Source organism: Sinohyriopsis cumingii, chromosome 1, assembly GCF_028554795.1.
Source record: "Sinohyriopsis cumingii isolate HCF-2022 chromosome 1, ASM2855479v2, whole genome shotgun sequence".
Taxonomy (NCBI): domain Eukaryota; kingdom Metazoa; phylum Mollusca; class Bivalvia; order Unionida; family Unionidae; genus Sinohyriopsis; species Sinohyriopsis cumingii.
Genome location: NC_142961.1, coordinates 84,466,945 through 84,493,928, shown reverse-complemented (window position 1 = coordinate 84,493,928; position 26,984 = coordinate 84,466,945). Strand labels below are relative to the sequence as shown.

General features: G+C 34.2%; 1 protein-coding gene across 1 annotated transcript in view; it reads right to left on the bottom strand.

Moving 5' to 3' along the window:
* LOC149807264 (uncharacterized) overlaps positions 1–26,984 on the bottom strand; it is a 79,838-nt gene that overhangs the window by 31,988 nt on the left and 20,866 nt on the right. The window contains exons 2-5 of the mRNA XM_089964184.1: positions 17,699–17,807; positions 14,582–14,743; positions 13,224–13,394; positions 8,208–8,281 (exon numbers count right to left, since the gene is read on the bottom strand). Coding sequence (XP_089820310.1) covers positions 8,208–8,281; positions 13,224–13,394; positions 14,582–14,743; positions 17,699–17,807 — 516 coding nt within the window. The remainder of the gene's footprint in view (positions 1–8,207; positions 8,282–13,223; positions 13,395–14,581; positions 14,744–17,698; positions 17,808–26,984) is intronic.

The following is a 26,984-nucleotide window of genomic DNA, read 5'->3' as shown; positions in this document are numbered from 1 at the left end:
ATACCCATGTTGTCCATTTAACTATAATACCCATGTTGTTCATTTAGCTATAATACCCATGTTGTCCATTTAACTCTAATACCCATGTTGTCCATTTAGTTATAATACCCATGTTGTCCATTTAATTATAATACCCATGTTGTCCATTTAGCTATAATACCCATGTTGTCCATTTAGCTATAATACCAATGTTGTCCATTTAGCTATAATACCCATGTTGTCCATTTAGCTATAATACCAATGTTGTCCATTTAACTATAATACCCATGTGTTCCATTTAACTCTAATACCCATGTTGTCCATTTAGTTATAATACCCATGTTGTCCATTTAATTATAATACCCATGTTGTCCATTTAGCTATAATACCCATGTTGTCCATTTAGCTATAATACCAATGTTGTCCATTTACCTATAATACCAATGTTGTCCATTTAATTATAATACCCATGTTGTCCATTTAGCTATAATACCCATGTTGTCCATTTAACTCTAATACCCATGTTGTCCATTTAGTTATAATACCCATGTTGTCCATTTAATTATAATACCCATGTTGTCCATTTAGCTATAATACCCATGTTGTCCATTTAGCTATAATACCAATGTTGTCCATTTAGCTATAATACCCATGTTGTCCATTTAGCTATAATACCAATGTTGTCCATTTAACTATAATACCCATGTGTTCCATTTAACCGTAATACCCATGTGTTCCATTTAACCATAATACCCATTTGAATAGATTTAACCATAATACCCATGTGGTCCATTTAACCATAATACCCATGTGTTCTATTTAACCATAATACCCATGTGGTCTATTTAACCATAATACTCATGTGGTCTATTTAACCATAATATTCATGTGTTCCATTTAACTATAATACCCATGTGGTCTATTTAACCATAATATCCATGTGATCTATTTAACCATAATACCCATGTGGTCTATTTAACCATAATACCCATGTGGTCTATTTAACCATAATGCCCATGTGTTCCATTTAACCATAATACCTATGTGGTCTATTTAACCATAATACTCATGTGTTCCATTTAACCATAATACCCATGTGATCCATTTAACTATAATACCCATGTGATCCATTTAACCATAATACCCATGTGGTCTATTTAACCATACCCATGTGTTCCATTTAACCATAATACCCATGTGGTCTATTTAACCATAATACCCATGTGTTCTATAACCATAACACTCATGTGGTCAATTCAACTATTTATACCCATGTGTTCCATTTAACCATAATACCCATGTTGTCCATTTAACCATAATAATCATGTGGTCCATTTAATCATAATACCTATGTGGTCAATTTAACCATTTATACCCATGTGGTCCATTTAACCATAATTCTCATGTGGTCCATTTAACTATTTATACTCATATGGTCCATTTAACCATAATTCCCATGTTGTCCACTTAACTATAACATCCATGTGGTCCATTTAACCATTTATACCCATGTAGTCCATTTAACCATAATATTCATGTGGTCCATTTAACCATAATACCCATGTTGTCCACTTAACAGTAATATCCATGTGGTCCATTTAACCATAATACCCATGTGGTCCATTTAACACTAATACCCATGTGGTCCATTTAACCATAATACCCATGTCATCCATTTAACCCTAATAGCCATGTAGTCCACTTAAACATAATACCCCTGTGGTCCATTTAACCCTAATATCCATGTTGTCCACTTAACCATAATACCCCTGTGGTCCATTTAACCCTAATATCCATGTTGTCCACTTAACCATAATACCCATGTGTTCTATTTAACTATACTACCCATGTAGTCCATTTAACCATAATATTCATGTGGTCCATTTAACACTAATACCCATGTAGTCCATTTAACCATAATATCCATGTGGTCCATTTAACCCTAATATCCATGTTGTCCACTTAACCATAATACCCATGTGTTCTATTTAACTATACTACCCATGTAGTCCATTTAACCATAATATTCATGTGGCCCATTTAACACTAATACCCATGTAGTCCATTTAACCATAATATCCATGTGGTCCATTTAAGTATTTATACCATTTTATCCATTTAACCATAATACCCATGTTGTCCACTTAACAATAATATCCATGTGGTCCATTTCACCATAATACCCATGTGATCCATTTAACCATAATACCCATGTTGCCCACTTAACAATAATAGCCATGTAGTCCACTTAACCATAATAAGCATGTGGTCCATTTAACCATAATACTCATGTGCTAAATTAAACACAAAAACCATTTGGTCCATTTAACCATAATACCCATGTGGTCCATTTAACCATAATATTCATGTGGTCCATTTAACCAAGATACTCATGTGGTCCATTTAACCATTTATACCCATGTGGTTCATTTAAAAATAACACTTACATGGTCCATTTAACCATAATACTCATGTGGTTCATTTAACCATAATAATCATGTGGTCCATTTAACCTTAACACCCATGTGGTCCATTTAACCATAATATTCATGTGGTCCATTTAACCATAATACTCATGTGGTCCATTTAATCATAATACCTATGTGGTCAATTTAACCATCTAATATTCATGTGGTCCACTTAACCATAATATTGTAAACCATTCAGAGATTCTTCAGATAAGTGCTGTGTTAAGTCAACATTATTATTATTATTTATATTTGTCGCACCATATTTTTTGTGAATTTCCAATAGAAAAATGCTATCTGCCATTAACAATCTGTTCAAAGTATTCACATTAAGTTGTAAAATAAATCTCTCAGCTAACAGCAGTTACTATAGCGATTAAAATCATTTAATTTTAACATTTATTAAAAATAAGCAACAGCAATAATAATAATATTAATAATAATAATAATACTGTCAATAATAACAAGGCTACTGAACCTGAAATATGAAGAAATACATAATGGATACCTATACACATGGAATGACCAGTTGCAATTGTCTGTAATAAGTCTTTCTGACCGGTGTTATGTATATTTAATTTAATTGTTTGCTTGTTAGTATTAAATTTTGTCCAAAATTGAGTTCATTTCTGCTTGACCTGATTGACTCTTTTATATATAAAAAAAATTATTTTCATTTTATGTAAACAACTATTAACAGCTTCATTATTCACTATGTGTATGAACTTAATATCAGGATTTTTTATTCAGGGACACAAGGAGTAGATATGTTGATTTGGGTTAGTGTTTTAGTGTTTCCTAAGTGAATTTTACAGGTTGCTGTATTGTAAATAAACAAGGGTCATTAGATCATTCTAGCAAGTTATTTTCCATTAGGTATTGTTTTTTTATTATAGAAAATGCTAATTCTGACCCGAGGTCAAGTAGAGAACTATATAATCTTGTGATTGTGAGGATTCAGTCAGTCGTGCTTTAACATCTAGCACCTTCAAGTTGTATCATGTTGTGACCAGTTTGGGCTGAATTTTATTTTCTTGAACTTATTGAATTAAAAAATGATTATTTTCTCTGGAAATACAAAAGTGTTCTGATAAAATTCCTGGATAAAGACAGTCAATGAAATTTATAATATATTCAAACTTGGAATTATATTACTGTGATTGAACAAAAGACTTGACACATCAGCACTCCATAAGCTATAACAGACACATCAATGCCTTCATTTTTGGATCTGTTCGAGACTTGTACTGAGTTTTATTCAGGTCTTTATATTATTAGGACTTGTGTATATAATTCTTGGATTATTTTGGTATTTAATTCACAACATCATAAGTTCTTTTTCTCATTTTCACTTTATATTCAAGGGAAATAAAATTATTTGTTAAATTTTACAAAGCTTGTTGTCTTTCACTCTTTTCTGTTACTTATTTTAAGAGCATAGACTCATAACACCAGTGACATGTGAAATACCAACGACGTTCAAACTTAGCTAGCTTTGTTGACCAATAGTATTAATGATATTTGAATTGGATATATATATATATATATATATATATATATATATATATATATATATATATATATATATATATATGCAAAGGGTAATAACTCTTACCCATTACTTCCCCTAGCAACCAACAGGGGACTTTACTTTTAAGCTGACAAGAACATCACGAACATGATGCTCACATTGCAGGGAGAATTGGAGGGTACTAAAGTAATGTTATCAGGTAAATATTCTAGAAGAAACAATTTACTGAACAATTTACATTCTCCTTCAAATACGTTCCCTGCTCAGACTAACATCAGGAGAAGAAGTATTAGGAGGAGGAAATGTTGAGCATCCTACCTATATCTTGGGTAACCTTTGGGGGAAGAATGTTGGACTCCCCATTTTTGGGATACCCACTCTCCTAACAACTTGTGAGCAGCATAACCAAAGGTGACAAAGTTTACATCTGGGAACAAGAAACAAATGTAATCTCCTTACCGGTGTGACAAAGACTGTGTGTACCTTATCAATAGTGTGTCTTCTAGATAGAAACTCTTGAAGGCTGACTGTGTATGGCAGCTGAGAGACCTGACAATGTCCCTTATAGACATTATGGTCAAAGGCAGGACTCACAGATTGTTCTGATCTCATCAGCAAAGATTTTGATGTGGCAACTGTTTGGCAAGATGTCAGAGTATGCCATGTGAATAACACATTCAACCATGATGAGAGGGATTGAAGGCTTATGTCCTATTTTCCAGGTTTAAATGGAGAAAGATATGTCTTCAAGCTCCATGAATTCATTTAGTTTGCATCATTTAAGTCTGAGAGCATGTACCGGCTCCTGTTGGAACACCCATATGGCAATACAGGAGAGAGCTCATATGAGGACTTTTTGATTGCCCAATGATGGCAACTTATTTTTGGCAATGAAACCAAGTTGTGACATAAGGATTACTGAGCCATCTGATTAAAAATGAAGATAGGCTGGTTCAACAGAGATGGCATTTTATTCACCGAATCTGCATGCCAAAGCTAATGCTACCAGGAAATATATTTTGTATGAAAAAAGAGCTTCAGTGAGGTCTTGGTTAGCAGGCTTGAATTTGTGAGAATTAAGCCATGTCAGAACCCAGGAAAGATTCCACTTGGGAAACAGTGACAATTCAGGCCTATACAACCTGGCCTACAAAGTTTAGGAAGTCTCTGTCATGACCAAAATCCTCATTGCCATGATTGAAAGTGTCTGATATAGTAACTCAGGCCACCTTTTTCTCATTGAACTGCAAGAGAAAAATCTCAGCTACTGTGGGCTAGAGAGGGATGATATTACTGACTTTACACCAGGCCCTAAAGATGTATCACTTTCCCTCATAAGTCTTTATAGTGGATAGCTTTTATTGCTCATGCAATTCTTTCCATGATCAAATGATTAAATTGCTTGTGCTGCAAGTCCCTCTGTCAAAAAACAAGCATGAAGGAGAAGATAGTCCCTGTGAAGGATGGAACACTTGGGGCCAAGGCTGTCTCAGAAGATATGGCCTGGGCAGGATCTTCCAAGGTAGATCTATTTGTAGATCTAACAGATGACTGATATTGGATTTATCCCAGTCGAAAAGGGCAAAAAAAATCATTTTGCACTTCTGGCTCCTCGATTAGTGTACAATTTTTGCAACTAAGACCAATGTGTGGGTAGGAAAAACCTCACAGACACTCCCAACTGAAAGAAAGTGCACTCAGGACTCAAGCCTCAGTGATCCCATACTGAAGAGATGAAGGTAGGCAGTTTGTAATTCCACCTGGTCAGAAAATGATTGATCATTGGATAACCACAAAGCAGACAAATCTGATGACTTATGGATGATGGGACCATTCTGTATAGAGAATATGACCCTTCCTTGACAGAAAATAAGCCAAGACATTGCATCTGCCAGGAATATGTCTTATCTGGATGCCAATATTGCATTTTGTGCACCAACGGCAGAATTCCCAGACAATAATGCAGAGTTGAGGTGATTTGGTACCACCTTGTTTGAAGAAGTATGCCACGACCACAGAGTTATCCAACGAGAAGAGCATGACCTTGCCCTTAAGACATCCTCTCCAAAAAAGAAATGCCTTGATAATAACTTTCATTTCCAACATGAGACATTAAATGGCAATCAGAGTAAGGTACTGATAACAGCACAGTTATTTCTCTACAGGAGAGAAGACAACACCTCTTGTGATTGGCAAATAAAAAAATACAAGTAAGGATAAAGTACCCTTGTGTGTAACTTATTTTATTGTTATTATTCTTTTTGGTAATTAGCTAAACTAAATACATGTATCAAGGTAGCATACTAATAATGCTAAAAATAATAATACAGGTGAAATAATAACAATGATAATACTACTAATAATAATGCTAATGATATTTGGTTCATAGTAAATAAATCTGTCATGATCCAAGTTTGATTGCTATACCAGCCTTCAAAGGTCACCAGTCTACAAAGGTCACTTCTGCCCTTTCCTATGGATGGCTGCTGTAGACAATATATTGTTACGAGTCTTTGCTCTTAAAATAAGTAACAGAAAAGAGTGAAAGACAACAAGCTATGTAAAATTTAACAATTAATTTATTTCCCTAGAATAGAAAGTGAAAATGAGAGTCCTAGTAATTTAAAGTCCTGAAGAAATCAGTATAAGTCCAAATCAAATTTAAAAAACTTAAGGCAATGATGTGTCTGTGGTAGCTTATAAAGAGTTGATGTGTCAACAGTCTTTTGTTGAATCAAAGTAATTCGAGGTGTGAATTCATTATAAATTCCAGTGCATGTCTCAATTCAAGAATTTTATCAGAGCACTTTTGTATTTCCAGAAAAAATAATCACTTGAATTCAATAATTTGAAGAAATAAATTTTCCAGCCCAAAAATGAAATATTAGACACAACATATAATTCAACTTAAAAGAGATAGGCCTTAAAGCACGACTACAAAAATCCTCTCAGTTACAAGATTATACAGTCCTCAACTTGACCTCAGGTCACCATTAACATTTTCTAAAAAAAAGGACATTACCTAATGGCCTAATGGAAAATAACCTTCTAGAATGATCCTGATTTATACAAAATAAAAACCATACCCTGGACTATGAAAAATTCACTTAGGAAATTCCAAAACCTAGACCTAGACCCAAATAAACATATTGACTTCTATTAATAATAATACTGACTTTAATCCCAAACACAGAGAATAATTTAGCTATGCATTAGTTGTTTACACAGAATAAAATTTAAAAAATCAATTTGGGTCAAAGAGAATATTTGGACAAGGTCAAGTCCAACATAAAATGTTACATTACAATAGCATGTAATAAAATTTTAAAAAAATTAAAATAAAACTAACTAACAAACAAAGCAAATTACATTTAATTGATGCCAAAGATACATTTATAAATTTATGAAGTGTCATGGCATAAATCAAAATTACCTATCTCAATGAGTGATAAGATGTGTGTCCATGAGCTGCATTTGAGTCTCAGCTCATGGGCACCAGTGGAGCAAAAATGAGAAAAGTGGTGCAAATTTTAATGCTATTTCTTCATTATAAATGGCACTAAAGCTAAAGCATGTAAATCAAATTCGTGTATGTAGTGTCACCTGTATATATCCACTGAAACTGTCCCAAACCAGAATCTACATGTAGTGTGCAAAAATAACTTTGGCTTATTATGGAGGTTTAATTAGTTTTAAATAGCTTTATTGTTACTAAATATTTTTTCAGTCATTACAGAGAAGTAAGTCTGGAAAAGTTTCAATCTACAAGCTATGCTAGTGGTAAAAATGCATTCACACATTTGATAATGGTTTAAGTGCCTAACTGTGAGGTCAAAAAGTATGCAATGTTCACCTTTAAATCTTGAGAAAGGAATGCATTATAGATCTTCAGAATCAAAAAATAGGTCATGCTCACCTTTCCATCTTGAGAAAGAAATGCATTATAGATCTTCAGAATAAAAAAATATGCAATACTCACCTTTCCATCTTGAGAAAGGAATGCATTACAGATCTTCAGAATAAAAAATATGCAATGCTCACCTTTCCATCTTGAGAAAGGAATGCATTACAGATCTTCAGAATAAAAAATATGCAATGCTCACCATTCCATTTTGAGAAAGGAATGCATTATAGGTCTTCAGAATAAAAGATATGTAATGCTCACCTTTCCATCTTAAGAAAGGAATGCATTATAGGTCTTCAGAATATAAAAAAATAGTCATGCTCACCTTTCCATCTTGAGAAAGGAATGCATTATAGATCTTCAGAATCAGCTTTCTTATCTCTTCTCCAAGCTCTCCAGCTGACAAAGAACAATAAAAGTTTTTTTTTAAATAACTGGCAATAAGTGTTAAATTATCTTAAATAATGTTTTTAGTCTGTCTCTGTTAACCCAAAATCTTAAGTTACTTCAAATTATTTATACCAATGAAAAGGGGATTAAGAACACTCTGTCCTGCCTGGATAACATGCTGTGAAATATGTCATGTACATACTTCAAAAGAAAAACCCAAAAAAGACTGAAAAAAATATCATAACAAGGTTAAATGAGCTGTGACACTTTATTGCCTTTTCTTCAAACACAATTTAGTTGTTCATCCTTGAAATATTACTAAAATCTGTTACATTTTTAAAAAAATATCCAACTATTAAGTAAATGGAACAACTTAGAAAATTAAATAGCTGCAAATCAGTACACTTTTGATACACTGTCTTAAATTTATGTTCTAATAGATTTTGGAGAAAGAGAGCATGCAAGATATAGATTTCTATTCAGTTTATGGTATATATTCTAGAAAATGTACAAATTTACAATTTCAATATACATCAGGGGTTCCACTTAAGAACCTGTCAGTGTACTCTATTCCCAGATTTCACTGCAATGGATGCCTCAAATGTAATATATGTCCACATTTCCCTGTAGGATGACTAAATTTGTGTTGGTGGACATTCTAGTTAATTCAAACAATTCCAACAATATGCCCAATTAACAGAGTAGGACATCTTTATCAACATGTACCTAAGAGAAACAGTTGTTTTCCTCCCAATTGGTTAGGTGTTATAAATATATTAATCACTTGTCAATAGCTGTCCATGCAATTAATTACAGCAAAAGTACATTCACAAAATTTGAAACAATCTGGCAAAAATCAGGGTTTCTCAAGGCATATGGCTAGAATACTCTGACTGGCTGGAATTTGATAAGGACTCTATGAAGCTCTTTTTCCAAAGTTTGTTGTGCCTCAAAGCATCACATGCCTTTGCTTTTCAGTTTGTACCAGCATCAGAGCAAGTAAAATATCTAGATTCGCTTTTTTTATATTTTTTAAATATAATTGTTTTGTGGTTTATGCCTGGGGTGATTATATAGCACTAATCAAAACTGCTTGCAAACCACCCATTCCAAGTCTTTTTGGTGCAGAATGTCACTGAATGAAAGAAAAAAGAGAAGCCTAGCATAATTGTAATGGCCAAATTCTCAGACATCAATAAGAAATGAGAACAGGTTAAAATGTAAACTATTGTATATTACAAACCATGTAGTAAATATTTTTTAGGTTGCTGGAAAATGCATGGCTATATTATAATTTTAGTCAATTATGTTTCTCTGACTAGAATTACCTGATCACATTAACATTAGGAAATTAATCTCTACTACCTCAAAATCCTTAAGTCCCCAAAAGTCTTTCCTAATATATATATATATATATATATATATATATATATATATATATATATATATACACATACACAGTGTGACCCCGCTATAGTGCACTCTGTTATAACGAGAATTCGGATATAATGTGGTTGTGGCGTGGCTCCCCAAATTTCATATACATGTATGTATTTTTCTTGTGCACAAAAAAAATAAAAAATAATCTTAAAAAGTATGAAAAAAACGTAAAAAGTTGCTTATCATTTTGGGGAAGAGATCGCGTATGAATAATACGAGACGATCGTGGCTTGGCTCCTGAAATTTTAGAAGAAGAAGAAAACGGATATAAAATTTATTCTGGGATCGCGTAGGTCTTCGCCAATGTCGCAAACTTGGATTGTTTTTCCTTATTGGCTGCAAAACATACCATGTGGCTTTTTATTTATTGGCGACATTGTTGGCTGTTTAATTTTTTTTATACAACCATTTGTTTGGAGTGCAGAAATTCAGAGGCCCCATGAAAGGAAGCCGCAAACTGGATACAAAATGCACTGAAATTTATCTATTGTTACATAAATAAATTCTTTGTCCATACTGACAAACCATCTAAACAGTGCATTGTTATATAATAATCTGCTTATCTTGACATCTAGCATGAGTTCTGTATGTTGTGAAATATCTGCTTTTTCGTTGTTGACATTTCTGGTAATGGAGATCAACCGGACGAGGCATTGTCTCGTAATCTATCTTTCATCGGATTTTTGGCCGCTCGCTAGAAATATATATTTTTTACAAAGACTGACATTTGTATGTGGATGGTAAGTATAATTCCTCTTCTTTTCACTCAGAATTAAATTATTCAGAAAACTCACGTTTTCTGTAATACTCCCTATCATCAGAACACCTGCATCTCTATCGTCTGTTGACCCTTTGCTAATTTTCAGATGCATGCGTGGAAGGCAGCATCACGCTGCTACCACAAATGTAAAAAATTTTTTTAAAAATACATCTTACTTATTGGTTTATTAAGTAGGCATGGAGGGACAGTAACTGGAAGTCTAAACAATGGCAAATTCCTGTTTAAAAATGTACCCAGATAAAATAGTTTGCTGAAATTTCAAAGGAAAAAGCTTATCTTTGAGGTTCGCAGGTGAGTACACGGTGTTGATACTCTATTCAGGTTATACATTAGACATTTATATATAAACAGGATTTACGTATATGTACCAATTCATGGTTCTCTAAAAAAAAGTAAACTATTATATTATGTCTTCTCTGTTTTTACTACAGGTGTATTTGTCATTTAATATGCATCAATTTAAGACAGTAACTGTGCCGACAAAGCATTTATTTTACTGTCCGCATTTATTACCCCCACCCGCCCCCATTTTTTTTTTTTGGGGGGGGGGTACATTTTTTTCAGCTAACTGACTTGGTTGCATATAACACGGTACAGTATATATAACGCAGTTGGGTTTTATGGCTCCCAACTACCATGTTATAGGGGGGTCACACTGTGTGTGTGTATATATATATATATATATATATAATATTGGGGCCCCGAGTGGCCGAGTGGTCTAAAGCGCTCTCCGTTACGGATCACTGCCATCTCACCTCTGTCTGTGTAGGTTCAAGTCTAGAATTCGGCCAATGTGGGTATGTGAGAAAACTTGCCAGTAGCTTCTCGTGGGTCGGTGGTTCTTCCCGGGGTTTTCGCAGGTTCTTCCTCCACCATTAATACTGGCTGCCATGCATAGCCTATCGTGTGCTGAAAAATGGCAATAAACCCCACAACAACAACAACAACAGCATATATACTATTCATTCACTTCTTTTGGAACCAATTTTGGCACATTAAATCTTCTTTTTTTTGTTACTTTGTGTATATTTTGATGAAATCCTAGAGAGCCATTTCTTGGCTGAAAATGCAGAAGCAACCAATTCAAGCTTGAGTAGGCTGCCGATCTGAGTTCTAAACAGTCCTAATTTCATCCAATATGCTCATCTACATTCTAGATCATACACTTCTGTAATATTAATATATGTGTAATATATTCCACTATAGGTGAAGTAAAATTGCTTGGCATGTCTTTAACTGGATCAAAAGTGATCATCATTGAAGGTACTGTTGTAGGTGTCTTCATCAAGGGTTGGAATCTCAATGTCCCCCATAAAACTATTCAATGATTCTGAATTTGGATAAATGCTTAATACTTCCTATTTGGAAGATTTAAAGCATGCCCTGTTTTTGCAACACTTCAATTGCCTCTTCAAGACACTGGACCAAACATTTTCTATCCATATTGCACAATATACTACATGGGTGTGGGGAAGAACATTTTGTACAGGCCTGCACTTCTCATGGTTGTCCTCCATGACTATGAAGTGTCTGCACAGTATGTACTAAATGAATTCACATCGCCCTAATGAAAGACAGGAGAAAAAAACAAAAGGTTAAATTGTATAATACTTCTTTAACAAAACAAATAAAAATATATTAATATCAAAGAAAGTGCTTTGTTTCATTTAAGATTTTTATCATCCTTTTAACTGATTTTGGTATTCCTGGCTTCCATTTCATTCCAGCCAACTGAAATGTAGGCCAATGGAACTTGAAAACATGTCCATTTGATTGTGAGAGAATTTGAATTTATTATTGGTCTACCAAGTGATTAAGATATTCCTGAAAATTTGGCTTACTGTTCTGATGTTAATCAACATCGGAACAGGCTACACAGTGTCATTATTTGGGCAGTAAGACCTCGACACCCAAAACAAACTATCAGGGTCGAGGTCTTACATTGTAAGACTAGGTGGTCACCATGCAGGTACAAGGAGAGCTGATGTATGAGTTACTTCCCTTTATGTGTATAATATATAGGCATAGAACAGTTTGGGGGGGGGTCATTTTTTGGGTTGTTTTTGTCATTTTACAAGAAGGACTGAACTAAAAGGTAGCAGAGAATAATTTTCTGATGTTAATGTGCTCAGGTAACGTACTTGATTGAGAAACTTTGATCTGACCTGTGTGTATGCATGACAACTAAAGAAGTATATTCTATATTTGTCAGATAATTCTTGTTTTTCTCTTTAGGACTTATCTATAATCTTTCCTCCTCTCCCTTCACAATGCAACTGAAACACCAAACAAATTATGTACTATTCTTTAAGATCTTCACCTCCTTCTACCACTCCCTGACTATCTCAAATACAACCTCATCCTATCCTTCCCTGAATATCTCAAATACAACCTCCTCCTATCCTTCCCCGACTATCTCAAATACAACCTCCTTCTGTCAAACCATAACTATTTCAAATACAACAGTTTACTTATATGTTCACACTAAAGAAAACTTAAATGATAATACCAATGAACATTTTGGGACCTCTAACATTTAAGACTTCCAAAATCGATACCCTGGAAGTCCTGAACTTCCTGATTCAGGAAATTAGTGGAACCTCATAATATCTTTTGAAGGTCTATCATTAGTCAAGGAGGATGTACAGAATGTAAAGCCTTAGAACACCAAGCATCCAAGATTACATACATAAGGTCTGCTGCAAGTGATTACAGTGCTCTGATATCTACCTGGACGAGCTTCACACTCTGAAATATCACCAGCGTTAAGTGCTGATGACTCATCATCATCTAGAAGACGAAAATACACGTCATCATCTCTGAATGTCTCTTCATCCTTCACCTGGTGGCCAAAGTGGCGGTCAATTAAAGCCTGACCCATCTCCAAAGCTCTGTCACGCTCTAATAAAAGAAAAAACGAAGCAAGCTAGACTATGCCACTGAAAATGAAACTTACTACAATGGGGAAGACAAGGCTTTTAAAAATTAAATGTCCATGATTTTGTCAGCAAAAATATGTGTCACCACAAAAGCGTTTACTGCATTCATGCAATCTATTTTGTTTGAAACTTCAAAATTTCTGTCAAAATAATTCACCAAATGCATTGTTTTACCAAGATTATTCTAAATTGTAAAATATGACACAGAATTACGTACATAAATTTTATCCAAGTAGGCCTTGACATCAATGGGAGAGTACTCTCAGCATACACTGATTTGACAGAAAGCTTGTAGCTCAGCAGCAGAGCTGTTTCCCCGTTTCCAGCATTTGTATGCTATTGTCATTTACATACCACATGTACATATGTGCAACAGTCAAGCATGTCAGACAATCATGCAACTGCAGATCAGTCTAGTAAAACAGTACTTTGTCCATCAACTGGTGTTAATATTATTGGCAGATTAAAGGAAACAAACAAGTAATAACATACAATACGTAACTTTTCAAATACCCATTGTACTTCTATTGTCTTTTTGAAACATCCCTTGTACTTCTACTGTCTTTTTATTCAAGCAAAGATAACAACTCAAAGATTTTTTCTTGCAAACTTTAAAGACTTTAAATTTACTAGTTCTAGAAATTTATAAATTAAAAATGTACTTCCTTTTTTAGAACATACCAAACAGATTTATTATTATGAGGTTAGTGTAGAGACTCTAAACCCATTTACTTTTTATTATTGGAACACTGATGTAGAAACTCCCACCCTGTTTACTTTTTATTATTGGAACGCTGTTGTAGAGACTTCCACCCAGTTTACTTTTTTATAACCAGTATCATGCGGCTACTGGTCCAACAGGCCTTCTTGTGGGAGAGACTAAAACAGTGTCACTTTTCCTTTCATTTCTATGGATTATTATAAATTAAAAAATGTATTTCTTTTCATAGAACTTACCAAACAGATTTATTAATATAAGGCTAGTGTAGAGACCCCAACCCACTTTTTTATAACCAGTATCATGTGGCTAGTGACCCAACAGGCCTTCTTGTGGGAGAGACCAAAACAGTCGCCTATTTCCTTTCATTTCTGTGAAACTTTACAAATTATTTAACCAATGTCTGTGCAAAATAATCTTTTCAAACGTACCCAGCTCTTTAGTTTTAACAAGCCAGTCAACAAACTCCTTGCCACTGAAGGAGTTTTTGTAGACCTTGAGTCCCTGTCGGTGGTCCTTAATAAGTCCACTCTGTCTGAGGGACTTCACCAGCTGGGCATACTCGTCTGGCTCACAGGAAAAATCTCCCAGCCCTGAAATTAATGTAATGCATTCAAGTAAGCCAAATTATACAATGTCCTGAATATTCTTTCTCTGTGACAAGCTTTCATTTATATAAATTTAAGTGCAAGTACATTTGAACCCAAAAATTGCAGGATATAATCCAATACCACATTTTATGTCTAGAAATTAATGTACCACATTAATTAATTTTTCTGCTGTACCAAACCATCAAAATTCTTTGTGCTTAGTGCTCATGGAAATCTATCATCACTTAGTTTATACTAATAATTGTCATCATTCACATGGCTCCATGCTTAGTGCTCACAGAAAGCTATCACCAATGGTAAGTTATACTGCTAATTGTCACGGGGACTATTAAAAGGTTGAGACATTCAGAGATAAACAATCACCATTTCCAGTAATTGTTTAACTGAATGACAATCACTACAGTTACTTGTGTTGCTAGTCCTGCTGTGGAAAAACCAATTAGGCTCATTTGCATAGGCAAAGTACACAAAGTGGAAAAACCCAATTCATGATGAAGAAGCAAAAGTTATTACCCTTCATTGACTTAAAAAATAATGTTTAAGCCATTTTTATTTATGATCATTGGCTAATTTGTTATCAACATCAACATTTCTTATTGTCAGATTTTACTCTATACATAAATACAGAACATGATAATTTCAGTGTAAGAAATGCTAAAACATAGCTGTGATTTAGGTAAAGATGAACTATCTGTGAAGCAAGCAAAACCAAGCAAAATTAATTTCAGAAATCCTGGTTGATGGAGTTTGACTTTGTCAAGTAAAACAGCAAGGGTTAAACTTTCCACATAGTACAAACATCATATTAACATTACTAATTCTGGAGAACATGACATCCATCAATGTAGTAACACCACCCTTCAATAGGACAATGAACTGATCCACCAAACCACAAAATTTGAGTCTTATTCGGCTAGACAGTACCATTAAGTCTCTAATGAGTACACAGATGAACATGAATTATACCTGTATTGTCTTTGAACCCTTGTATGGACTATTGAGAGCAGCCGTATTCCACTTTCCGAAGGATTTTCAAGACAGAAGCTTTGTGTATTTCATTTTATTTTGTGTGTGTGTGTGTGTGTGTGTGTGTGTGTGTACACATGTGCATGTCTGTATCTGTGTAAGTATGATAATGACATAATGCTAAGAATACAAGCTATTTTATTTAGCTTGGACTTGTATTAAATGCTTCAAAGAAAAAAATTATTTTCTTTTATTAAAATCTGAATTTCTGGCCAATAGGCTTCCATGAGTAAATAACTTGTTCTAATTGCACAATGTAAATAACTTGTTCTAAAGGTGCAATGTAAATAACTTGTTCTAAATGTGCAATGTAAATAACTTGTTCTAAATGTGCAATGTAAATAACTTATTCTAATTTCACAATGTCACTTATCTGGGTAATGTGCACTGACCTACTCTTAGGACCAAAAAATACTTTCTGAGTCTCCAGAAACACCAAACACTGTCTGGAAGTCAGGTAGGTAGGTATCCCATGCATTACATAGTATCAAAACACTAATAATATATTAATTTCTCCAGGACAGAGTATATCATGTTGATTTTTCTGCCAGGATAAGCATGGTTATCTCTCTTTTACATTAATATCATACAAGTATTCCAATATGAGTTTCACTGTAAATCCTAAATATAAATTTGTACTTAAACATTGAAGCCTATCTTAAATCTGAAAACAAAGTGGCTGTCTCTCAAGACTGGTAGATTCTCAAAAGAAATCAATATATTACATAATAAAAGTTGAGAATCTGGCCCTGTATGACAGGTGGTTTCTGAAATACAAGGCCAGATAATTCATATGGTGACAATTTGTTGGATATGTTTGTAATAATGGTATAATTGATACAATTACATATCCATTGTTGGAATATGTAAAACTCAGATGAATATCCTATATATTCTATTATGAGTTTTCAACCAGCTTGTAACTGGTCAAAGATCAACCCTGTGAAGAAAGTGTGTTAAACAAGTTACAACCGTTTTTTTGTTGCTCCCAATTTAAACCTTTCATTTCAGTTACACGATGAGTTTATTTGAAAACTAGATCATTCCAACTATTAAGGTCATCTTAAAATGAAAATATTTAATTTGTATTTTATGTGCATTCACTGTAATTATCACTTTTAAAGCCATTTCGCTCTATAATTCTTTGCTGACATTATTAATATATTTGTCAATGACAAATTATTATTTAAATTTAAAATCATGATATCATCTCCATCTTGTTTGTTACATTACACATCAAATACAGTCTTGATAAAGGGGATGACCCAAATTCTGACACTTATTCTATCCCCTAACCCCAGCCAATGATACACTTCTAATATTGCCTTGATGATGGGGATGAATCAAATTATGACACTCATTCTATCCCCTAACTCCAGCCAATATTGCCAGGCTTTATTTTCTTTACTGCTATGTATGTCTGCACATTTTTTGATCCCTTTCAGGTGAGGCCAAAACAATAACTTTCTTGCATTCAAGGTCCATTTTGCTCAATCTACTTATGCCAGCCATTGGTGTGGTAGGCAAAGCCTGGAAGAGGGACAAGGCAGTATGACAAAAGCCTGGAAGAGAGACAAGGCAGCTTGACAAAAGCCTGGAAGAAGGAAAAGGCAGTTTGACAAATGCCTGGAAGAGGGACAAGGCAGTTTGGCAAATGCCTTAAGAGGGACAAGGCAGCTTGACAAAAGCCTGGAAGAGGGGTGATGCAGTATGACAAAAACCTGGAAGAGGGACAAGACAGCTTGACAAAAGCCTTGAAGAGGGACAAAACAGCTTGACAAAAGCCTGGAAGAGGGGCGACACAGTATGACAAAAAAATGGAAGAGGGACAAGACAGCTTGACAAAAGCCTGGAAGAGGAACAAGGCAGTTTGACGAATGTTACAACTGTGGTCAAAATAAATCAACATACCACCATCTTCCTTAGCTGTGCTGGGATCAGGAGGCACTGGGGCACCCTCAGGGGGGTCACTCTGCTGAATATCTATCAACACTGCCTTCAATCTCTCCTTGTCTTTTACCTGCAATGGACATAAGTCTTCTTGTCTACCATAATGGATAATAAAACAAGTAATGCTAGACAAATCTTACAGATAGGATTTCTACAATTGTGTAGAGATGTATTAAAGCAAGTCTAACCTCAAAAAATGAAGAAACAAGAGAATTAATTAATCACTGATGTTCAGCAAAATAAGAGAAATTAAAATATCAAAGATAAACTTTAATTGTAAAGATTAATATACTATAACATTAATGGACAATACCATTTATAAGGTAGAACTATTGTTATGCATATTTAATTTACTTTGTTTGTTAGTTAGTTCTTGAAAAAATCATATTTTTCATTACATGCTATTGTAATGTAACATTGTATGTTGAATTTAACCTTGTCCAAATTTGAGTTCACTTCTGCTTGACCCAAACTGACTTTTTAAATTTTATTCTGTGTAAACAAGTAATACATAGCTAAATCAGTATCCGTGTATGGGTTTAAAATCAGTATCATTATTAATAGAAATATATATGTTTACTTAGGTCTAGGCTTTGTAATTTCCTAAGTGAATTTTGCATATCTAGGTTATTGTCTTGTAAACGTCAAGATCATTCTAGAAGGTTATTTTCTATTAGGTCAGTGCTGTCCAACCTTTTTGACACCATTTGCCACTGACAAATTTTTCTTGAAGCCGAGGGCCACAGCAGAAAACTTAAAAGCAACGACTATAAAAATTATTCACCATTGTTTACCTGGTTAAGTAGATATACATGTACCATGAAAATAGGCCACTGACTCTTTTTTACATAAATGCAAAAAAATTGCTCGAGCTCTAGCAGGCCATTTAAAATCAGCCTGCGGGCTGCTGGTATGACAGAAATGTATTAGGTAATAGTTTTTTAATAGAAAATATTAATTGTGACCTCAGATCAAGTAGAGAACTAAATAATCTTGTAATTGTGAGGACTTGATCATTCATGCTTTCACATCTAGCATTTTTAAGTTGTATATGTTGTAACCAGTAGTTCTGGGTTGGAATCTTTTTTGTTCAAATTGTTGAATTCAAGTCATTATATTCTCTGGAAATAAAACAGTGCTCTGATAAAATTCTTGAACAAAGACATTCACTGGAATTTATAGTGAATTAAAACCTGGAATTAAATTACTGTGATTCAACAAAAGATCGTGAGCACATCAAGACACTAGGAGCTATAACAGACACATCATCGCCTTCAGTTTTTGGATTTATTCTGGACTTTTATAGAATTTTATTCAGGACTTTAAATTACTAGGATCTGTGCCTGCAATTCTTAGACTATTTTGGGTTTTTAACTTGCAATACCATAAGTTCTTTTTTCTAATTTTCACTTTCTATTCTAGGGAAATAAATTGTTAAATTTTACAAAGCTTGTTGTCTTTCACTCTTTTCTGTTACTTATTTTAAGAGCAAAGACACATAACATTATAGCAACAGATGTAAATAAACAGATGTAAGTGAATAACATCATTGTTTTGGTATAACTATGGCAACAGAAGTAACCAAGCAGATATAAGTGGATAAAATCATTCATTAGGCATCTTTGCCTGTCAAGGTTCTAGTATGTTAACATATCTAGACTTTGGCAGTTAGGTCAGATATCTCTGTACTTTGTACAAGCGACAGCTATTGAATTTTACTAGTTGCCTCTTTTAGTAAGTAAACAGATATAAGTGGACACCACCATTGATTGGGTAGGATCATGGCAACAGATATAAGTAAACAGATATAAGTGGACACAACCATTCATTGGGTAGGACCATGGCAACAGATATAAGTAAACAGATATAAATGGACACCACCATTGATTAGGTAGGATCATGGCAACAGATATAAGTGGACACCACCACTGATTTGGTAGGACCATGGCAACTGATATAAGTAAACAGATATAAGTGGACACCACCATTGATTGTGTAGGATCATGGCAACAGATATAAGTAAACAGATATAAGTGGACACCACCATTGATTGGGTAGGATCATGGCAACAGATATAAGTGGACACCACCACTGATTTTGTAGGACAATGGCAACTGATATAAGTAAACAGATATAAGTGGACACCACCATCGAACGGGTAAGATCATGGCAACAGATATAAGTAAACAGATATAAGTGGACACCACCATTGATTGGGTAGGACCAAGGCAACATATATAAGCAAACAGATGAGGCTGATAGCTAAAATATGTAAATCCTATCAATTCCATCACAGATATGTCAAAGGACTAAAGCCCATTGGCAGTGAAATTAGCTAGCATTGGGAAGATTACTGGCTTGAGCCCTGGTCAATTAGTAAATATTTTTTCCACCTATGCTATGATTTTTGTGTTGCATTTCACTGGTATGGTTTTGTGTTGTCCTTTGGTACTATGGTTGGTGTTGTACTTTGTGGCTATGGTTTAAGCGTTGTATTTTGGTGCAAAAAAAGCAAAGCAATTAACCTCAGACCTGCAGCAAAATGCTCATAAGCAGTGGCTATCAAAAAGATTCTTGAATTTTCTTTTACTTCAATAATATCCTTACTGTATCAATAGCTTTTTACAGGACACATTGTGCTACTCCAACTTACAATTACGACCAAGAACATGTATCTTCAGAAAGGTTAGATGTAATTACATGCAAGTAACCAAAAAGAAATTTTGTTTTTCAATCTGTGATAAAATACATGAGAAATGAATAAGACAGTGTAATTCATTACTAGCAGATCAATGTTAAATATCAGTTCCTTGAGCAGGTGAGGGATAAATACAGCAGTCTGCTTGCCCATACTTCAAAAGGAGGAATAGTCATGGAAAGCACTAAATTTTAGAATAAAACTTCTCATACACCCCAAGTGACTCATTTATTTTACTTCCTCAATATGGCATGATTACAAGTCAATTTGGTGTACCACGATCAATACCCTTAAAAGCATGAGAAAATCTGTCAATTTGGCAGTGTGCCGCAAAAAACAGAAACAAATTTCTGATCTATAGCCACATTGTATACAAACAACTATTTCATGCTTATACTTAACTGAAGTAATTAGTGTTAAATGTTTTGTGTAAAGTGTTATGGTTATGTCAATTTTAATTTGCATATTACATATAGAGGCAGTCACCTAGTTGAAAGACATTAGGTCTGAATGACTGACCGGTTGTAATGTATTAATCATGTGATGTATCACAACTTTCCCAGCAATATGTACTAACTGGTTATCATTATGTATCAGCAATATGTATTAACTGGTTGTGATTATGTATCAGTAATATGTACTAACTGGTAGTCCATATGCATCAGTAATATGACCATATGTATCAGCAATATCTGCTAAATGGTTGTCCATATTTATCAGCAATATGTACTAACACATTGTCCATATGTATCAGTAATATGTACTAAATGGTTGTCCATATGTATCAGTAATATGCACTAACTGGTTGTCCATATGTATCAGTAATATGTACTAACTGGTTCTCCACATGTATCAGTAATATGTACTAACTGTTGTCCATATGTATCAGTAATATGCACTAACTGGCTGTCCATATGTATCAGTAATATGTACTAACTGGTTGTCCATATGCATTTGCAATACGTACTAACTGGTTGTCCATATGTATCAGTAATATGTACTAACTGGTTGTCCATATGTATCAGTAATATGTACTAACTGTTGTCCATATGTATCAGTAATATGCACTAACTGGTTGTCCATATGTATCAGTAATATGTACTAACTGGTTGTCCATATGCATTTGCAATATATGTACTAACTGGTTGTCCATATGTATCAGTAATATGTACTAACTGGTCCATATGTATCAGTAATATGTACTAACTTGTTGTCCATATGTATCAGTAATATGTACTAACTGGTCCATATGTATCAGTAATATGTACTAACTGGTTGTCCATATTTATCAGTAATATGTACTAATTGGTTGTCCATATGTATCAGTAATATGTACTAACTGGTTGTCCATATGTATCAGTAATATGTACTAACTGGTTGTCCATATGCATTAGCAATATGTACTAACTGGTTGTCCATATGTATCAGCAATATGTACTAACTGGTTGTCCATATGTATCAGCAATATGTACTAACTGGTTGTCAGTATGTATCAGTAATATGTACTAACTGGTTGTCCATATGTATCAGCAATATGTACTAACTGGTTGCCAGCATGTATCAACAATATGTACTTACTGGTTGTCAGTATGTATCAGCAATATATACTAACTGGTTGTCAGTATGTATCAACAATATATACTAACTGGTTCTCAGTATGTATCAGTAATATGTACTAACTGGTTGTCACTATGTATCAGTAATATGTACTAACTGGTTGTCCATAACGTATCAGCAATATGTACTAACTGGTTGTCATTATGTATCAGTAATATGACCATATGTATCAGTAATATGTACTAACTGGTTGTCCATATGCATCAGTAATATGACCATATGTATCAGCAATATGTAAAAACATATGTATCAGCATATTTGAGATTGACTGACATTGATATGTTATTTGTTTGTGTCTTCCTAAGTTAATATACTATATTTAGATTATTACATAAAATGAAATATTGGTAAAATTATCATTATAACTTTTATTGTTGTTTTAAATCATGCAGACTAAAGAAAATGCTGTCTAAGCAACTTTTCAGTACCAAATATGTTGTTTGGTGTTTTGGTTTAATGTGGACCCTGTCATTACTGCTCCATTCTTGTACAACCACTGGCTAAATCCCCATTCCACCGATTTAGTTTGCTAATCTGATGTACAAGGATTAGGCTGATGTTGAAACAAGAATGCATAGACCATGTCACCTGAAGCTTTCAAAATTTTAACAAGAACTGTCCAACATGAATATAAACAAATCGGGTAGTTTTAATAAAATCTTACTCCTTGATGTATTTAAACACCATGAGGAATCCAAACACAAGAACACTGGGCTACATTGATGTACTTAAACACGATGAGGATTCCAAACACTGGGCTACATTGATGTATTTAAACACCATGAAGATTCCAAACACAAGAACACTGGGCTCATTGGTGTATTTAAACACCATGAAGATTCCAAACACAAGAATACTGTGCTACATTGATGTATCTAAACACCATGATGATTCCAAACACAAGAACACTGGGCTCATTGTTGTTTTTAAACACGATGAGGATTCCAAACACTGGGCTACATTGATGTATTTAAACACCATGATGATTCCAAACACAAGAACACTGGGCTCATTGTTGTATTTAAATGCCAAGAAGATTCCAAACACAAGAATACTGTGCTACATTGATGTATCTAAACACCATGATGATTCCAAACACAAGAACGCTGGGCTCATTGTTGTATTTAAACACCAAGAAGATTCCAAACACAAGAATACTGTGCTACATTGATGTATCTAAACACCATGATGATTCCAAACACAAGAACACTGGGCTACACTGATGTATCTAAACACTATGATGATTCCAAACACAAGAACACTGGGCTACACTGATGTATTTAAACACCATGAAGATTCCAAACACAAGAACACTGGGTTACATTGATGTATTTAAAAACCATGAAAATTCCAAACACAAGAACATTGGGCTACATAGATGCATTTAAACACCACGAGGATTTCAAACATGAGAGCACTGGGCTACATTGATGTATTTAAACACCATGAAGATTCCAAACACAAAAACATTGAGCTACATTGATGCACTTAAACACCATGAAGATTCCAAACACAAGAACACTGGGTTACATTGATGTATTCAAAAACCATGAAAATTCCAAACACAAGAACACTGGGCTACATAGATGCATTTAAACACCACGAGGATTTCAAACACAAGAACACTGGGCTACAAAGATGTATTTAAACACCATGAAGATTCCAAACACAAGAATACTGTGCTACATTGATGTATCTAAACACTATGATGATTCCAAACACAAGAACACTGATGTATTTAAACACCATGAAGATTCCAAACACAAGAACACTGGGTTACATTGATGTATTTAAAAACCATGAAGATTCCAAACACAAGAACAATGGGCTACATAGATGTATTTAAACACCACAAGGATTTCAAACATGAGAGCACTGGGCTACATTGATGTATTTAAACACCATGAAGATTCCAAACACAAAAACATTGAGCTACATTGATGCATTTAAACACCATGAAGATTCCAAACTTAAGAACACAGGCTACATTGATGTATTTAAACACCATGAAGATTCAAAACACAAGAATACTGTGCTACATTTGATGTATCTAAACACCATGATGATTCCAAACACAAGAACACTGGGCTCATTGTTGTTTTTAAACACGATGAGGATTCCAAACACTGGGCTACATTGATGTATTTAAACACCATGATGATTCCAAACACAAGAACACTGGGCTCATTGTTGTATTTAAATGCCAAGAAGATTCCAAACACAAGAATACTGTGCTACATTGATGTATCTAAACACCATGATGATTCCAAACACAAGAACGCTGGGCTCATTGTTGTATTTAAACACCAAGAAGATTCCAAACACAAGAATACTGTGCTACATTGATGTATCTAAACACCATGATGATTCCAAACACAAGAACACTGGGCTACACTGATGTATCTAAACACCATGATGATTCCAAACACAAGAACACTGGGCTACACTGATGTATTTAAACACCATGAAGATTCCAAACACAAGAACACTGGGTTACATTGATGTATTTAAAAACCATGAAAATTCCAAACACAAGAACATTGGGCTACATAGATGCATTTAAACACCACGAGGATTTCAAACATGAGAGCACTGGGCTACATTGATGTATTTAAACACCATGAAGATTCCAAACACAAAAACATTGAGCTACATTGATGCACTTAAACACCATGAAGATTCCAAACACAAGAACACTGGGTTACATTGATGTATTCAAAAACCATGAAAATTCCAAACACAAGAACACTGGGCTACATAGATGCATTTAAACACCACGAGGATTTCAAACACAAGAACACTGGGCTACAAAGATGTATTTAAACACCATGAAGATTCCAAACACAAGAATACTGTGCTACATTGATGTATCTAAACACTATGATGATTCCAAACACAAGAACACTGATGTATTTAAACACCATGAAGATTCCAAACACAAGAACACTGGGTTACATTAATGTATTTAAAAACCATGAAGATTCCAAACACAAGAACAATGGGCTACATAGATGTATTTAAACACCACAAGGATTTCAAACATGAGAGCACTGGGCTACATTGATGTATTTAAACACCATGAAGATTCCAAACACAAAAACATTGAGCTACATTGATGCATTTAAACACCATGAAGATTCCAAACTTAAGAACACAGGCTACATTGATGTATTTAAACACCATGAAGATTCAAAACACAAGAATACTGTGCTACATTGATGTATCTAAACACCATGATGATTCCAAACACAAGAACACTGATGTATTTAAACACCATGAAGATTCCAAACACAAGAACACTGGGTTAATTGATGTATTTAAAAACCATGAAGATTCCAAACACAAGAACAATGGGCTAAATATATGTATTTAAACACCACGAGGATTTCAAACATGAGAGCACTGGGCTACATTGATGTATTTAAACACCATGAAGATTCCAAACACAAAAACATTGAGCTACATTGATGCATTTAAACACCATGAAGATTCCAAACTTAAGAACACTGGGCTACATTGATGTATTTAAACACCATGAAGATTCCAGACACAAGAACACTGGGCTACATTGGTGTATTTAAACACCATGAAGATTCCAAACACAAGAACACTGGGCTCATTGTTGTATTTAAACACCAAGAAGATTCCAAACACAAGAACAGTGGGCTACAAAGATGTATGTAATCACCATGATGATTCCAAACACAACTGGGCTACATTGATGTATTTAAACACCATGAAGATTCCAAACACAAGAACACTGGGCTACAAAGATGTATTTAAATACCATGAAGATTTCAAACACAAGAACACTGGGCTACAAAGATGTATTTAAACACCATGAAGATTCAAGCACAAGAACACTGGGCTACAAAGATGTATTTAAACACCATGAAGATTCCAAACACAAGAACACTGAGCTACATTGATGTATTTAAACACCATGAAGATACAAACACAAGAACACTGGGCTACATTGATGTATCTAAACACCATGAAGATTCCAAACACAAGAACAATGGGCTACATTCACTTTAGTATGCAACAGCTATCGTTTTGCATTCTCTAACAATTTTCAAACATCAGATTTTAACAATTTTAAATCCCTCTTGAATACCCAATCTGGGAGCATAACATATGAATATATAAATGATATACTTGCAGTTACAAGTAAAATAAGCTGCTGCTAAAATAACTGACAACAGTTTTAGATTCTACTCTTGTAGATTTACATATGGCTTTTAGTTGCTTACATTGCTCTCATATAGTTTTAGATCCTACTCTTGTACATTTACATATGGCTTTTAGTTGCTTACATTGTTCTCACATAGTTTTAGATCCTACTCTTGTACATTTACATATGGCTTTTAGTTGCTTACATTGCTCTCACATAGTTTTAGATCCTACTCTTGTACATTTACATATGGCTTTTAGCTGCTTACATTGCTCTCACATAGTTTTAGATTCTACTCTTGCAGATTTACATATGGCTTTTAGTTGCTTACATTTCTCTCACATAGTTTTAGATTCTACTCTTGTATATTTATATATGGCTTTTAGTTGCTTACATTGCTCCTACAGTTTTAGATTCTACTCTTGTAGATTTACATATGGCTTTTATTTGCTTACATTGCTCTCACAGTTTTAGATTCTACTCTTGTAGATTTACATATGGCTTTTAGCTGCTTACATTGCTCTCACATAGTTTTAGATTCTACTCTTGTAGATTTACATATGGCTTTTAGTTGCTTACATTGCTCACAGTTTTAGATTCTACTCTTGTAGATTTACATATGGCTTTTAGCTGCTTACATTGCTCTCACATAGTTTTAGATTCTACTCTTGTAGATTTACATATGGCTTTTAGTTGCTTACATTGCTCTCACAGTTTAGATTCTACTCTTGTAGATTTACATAAGACTTTTAGTTGCT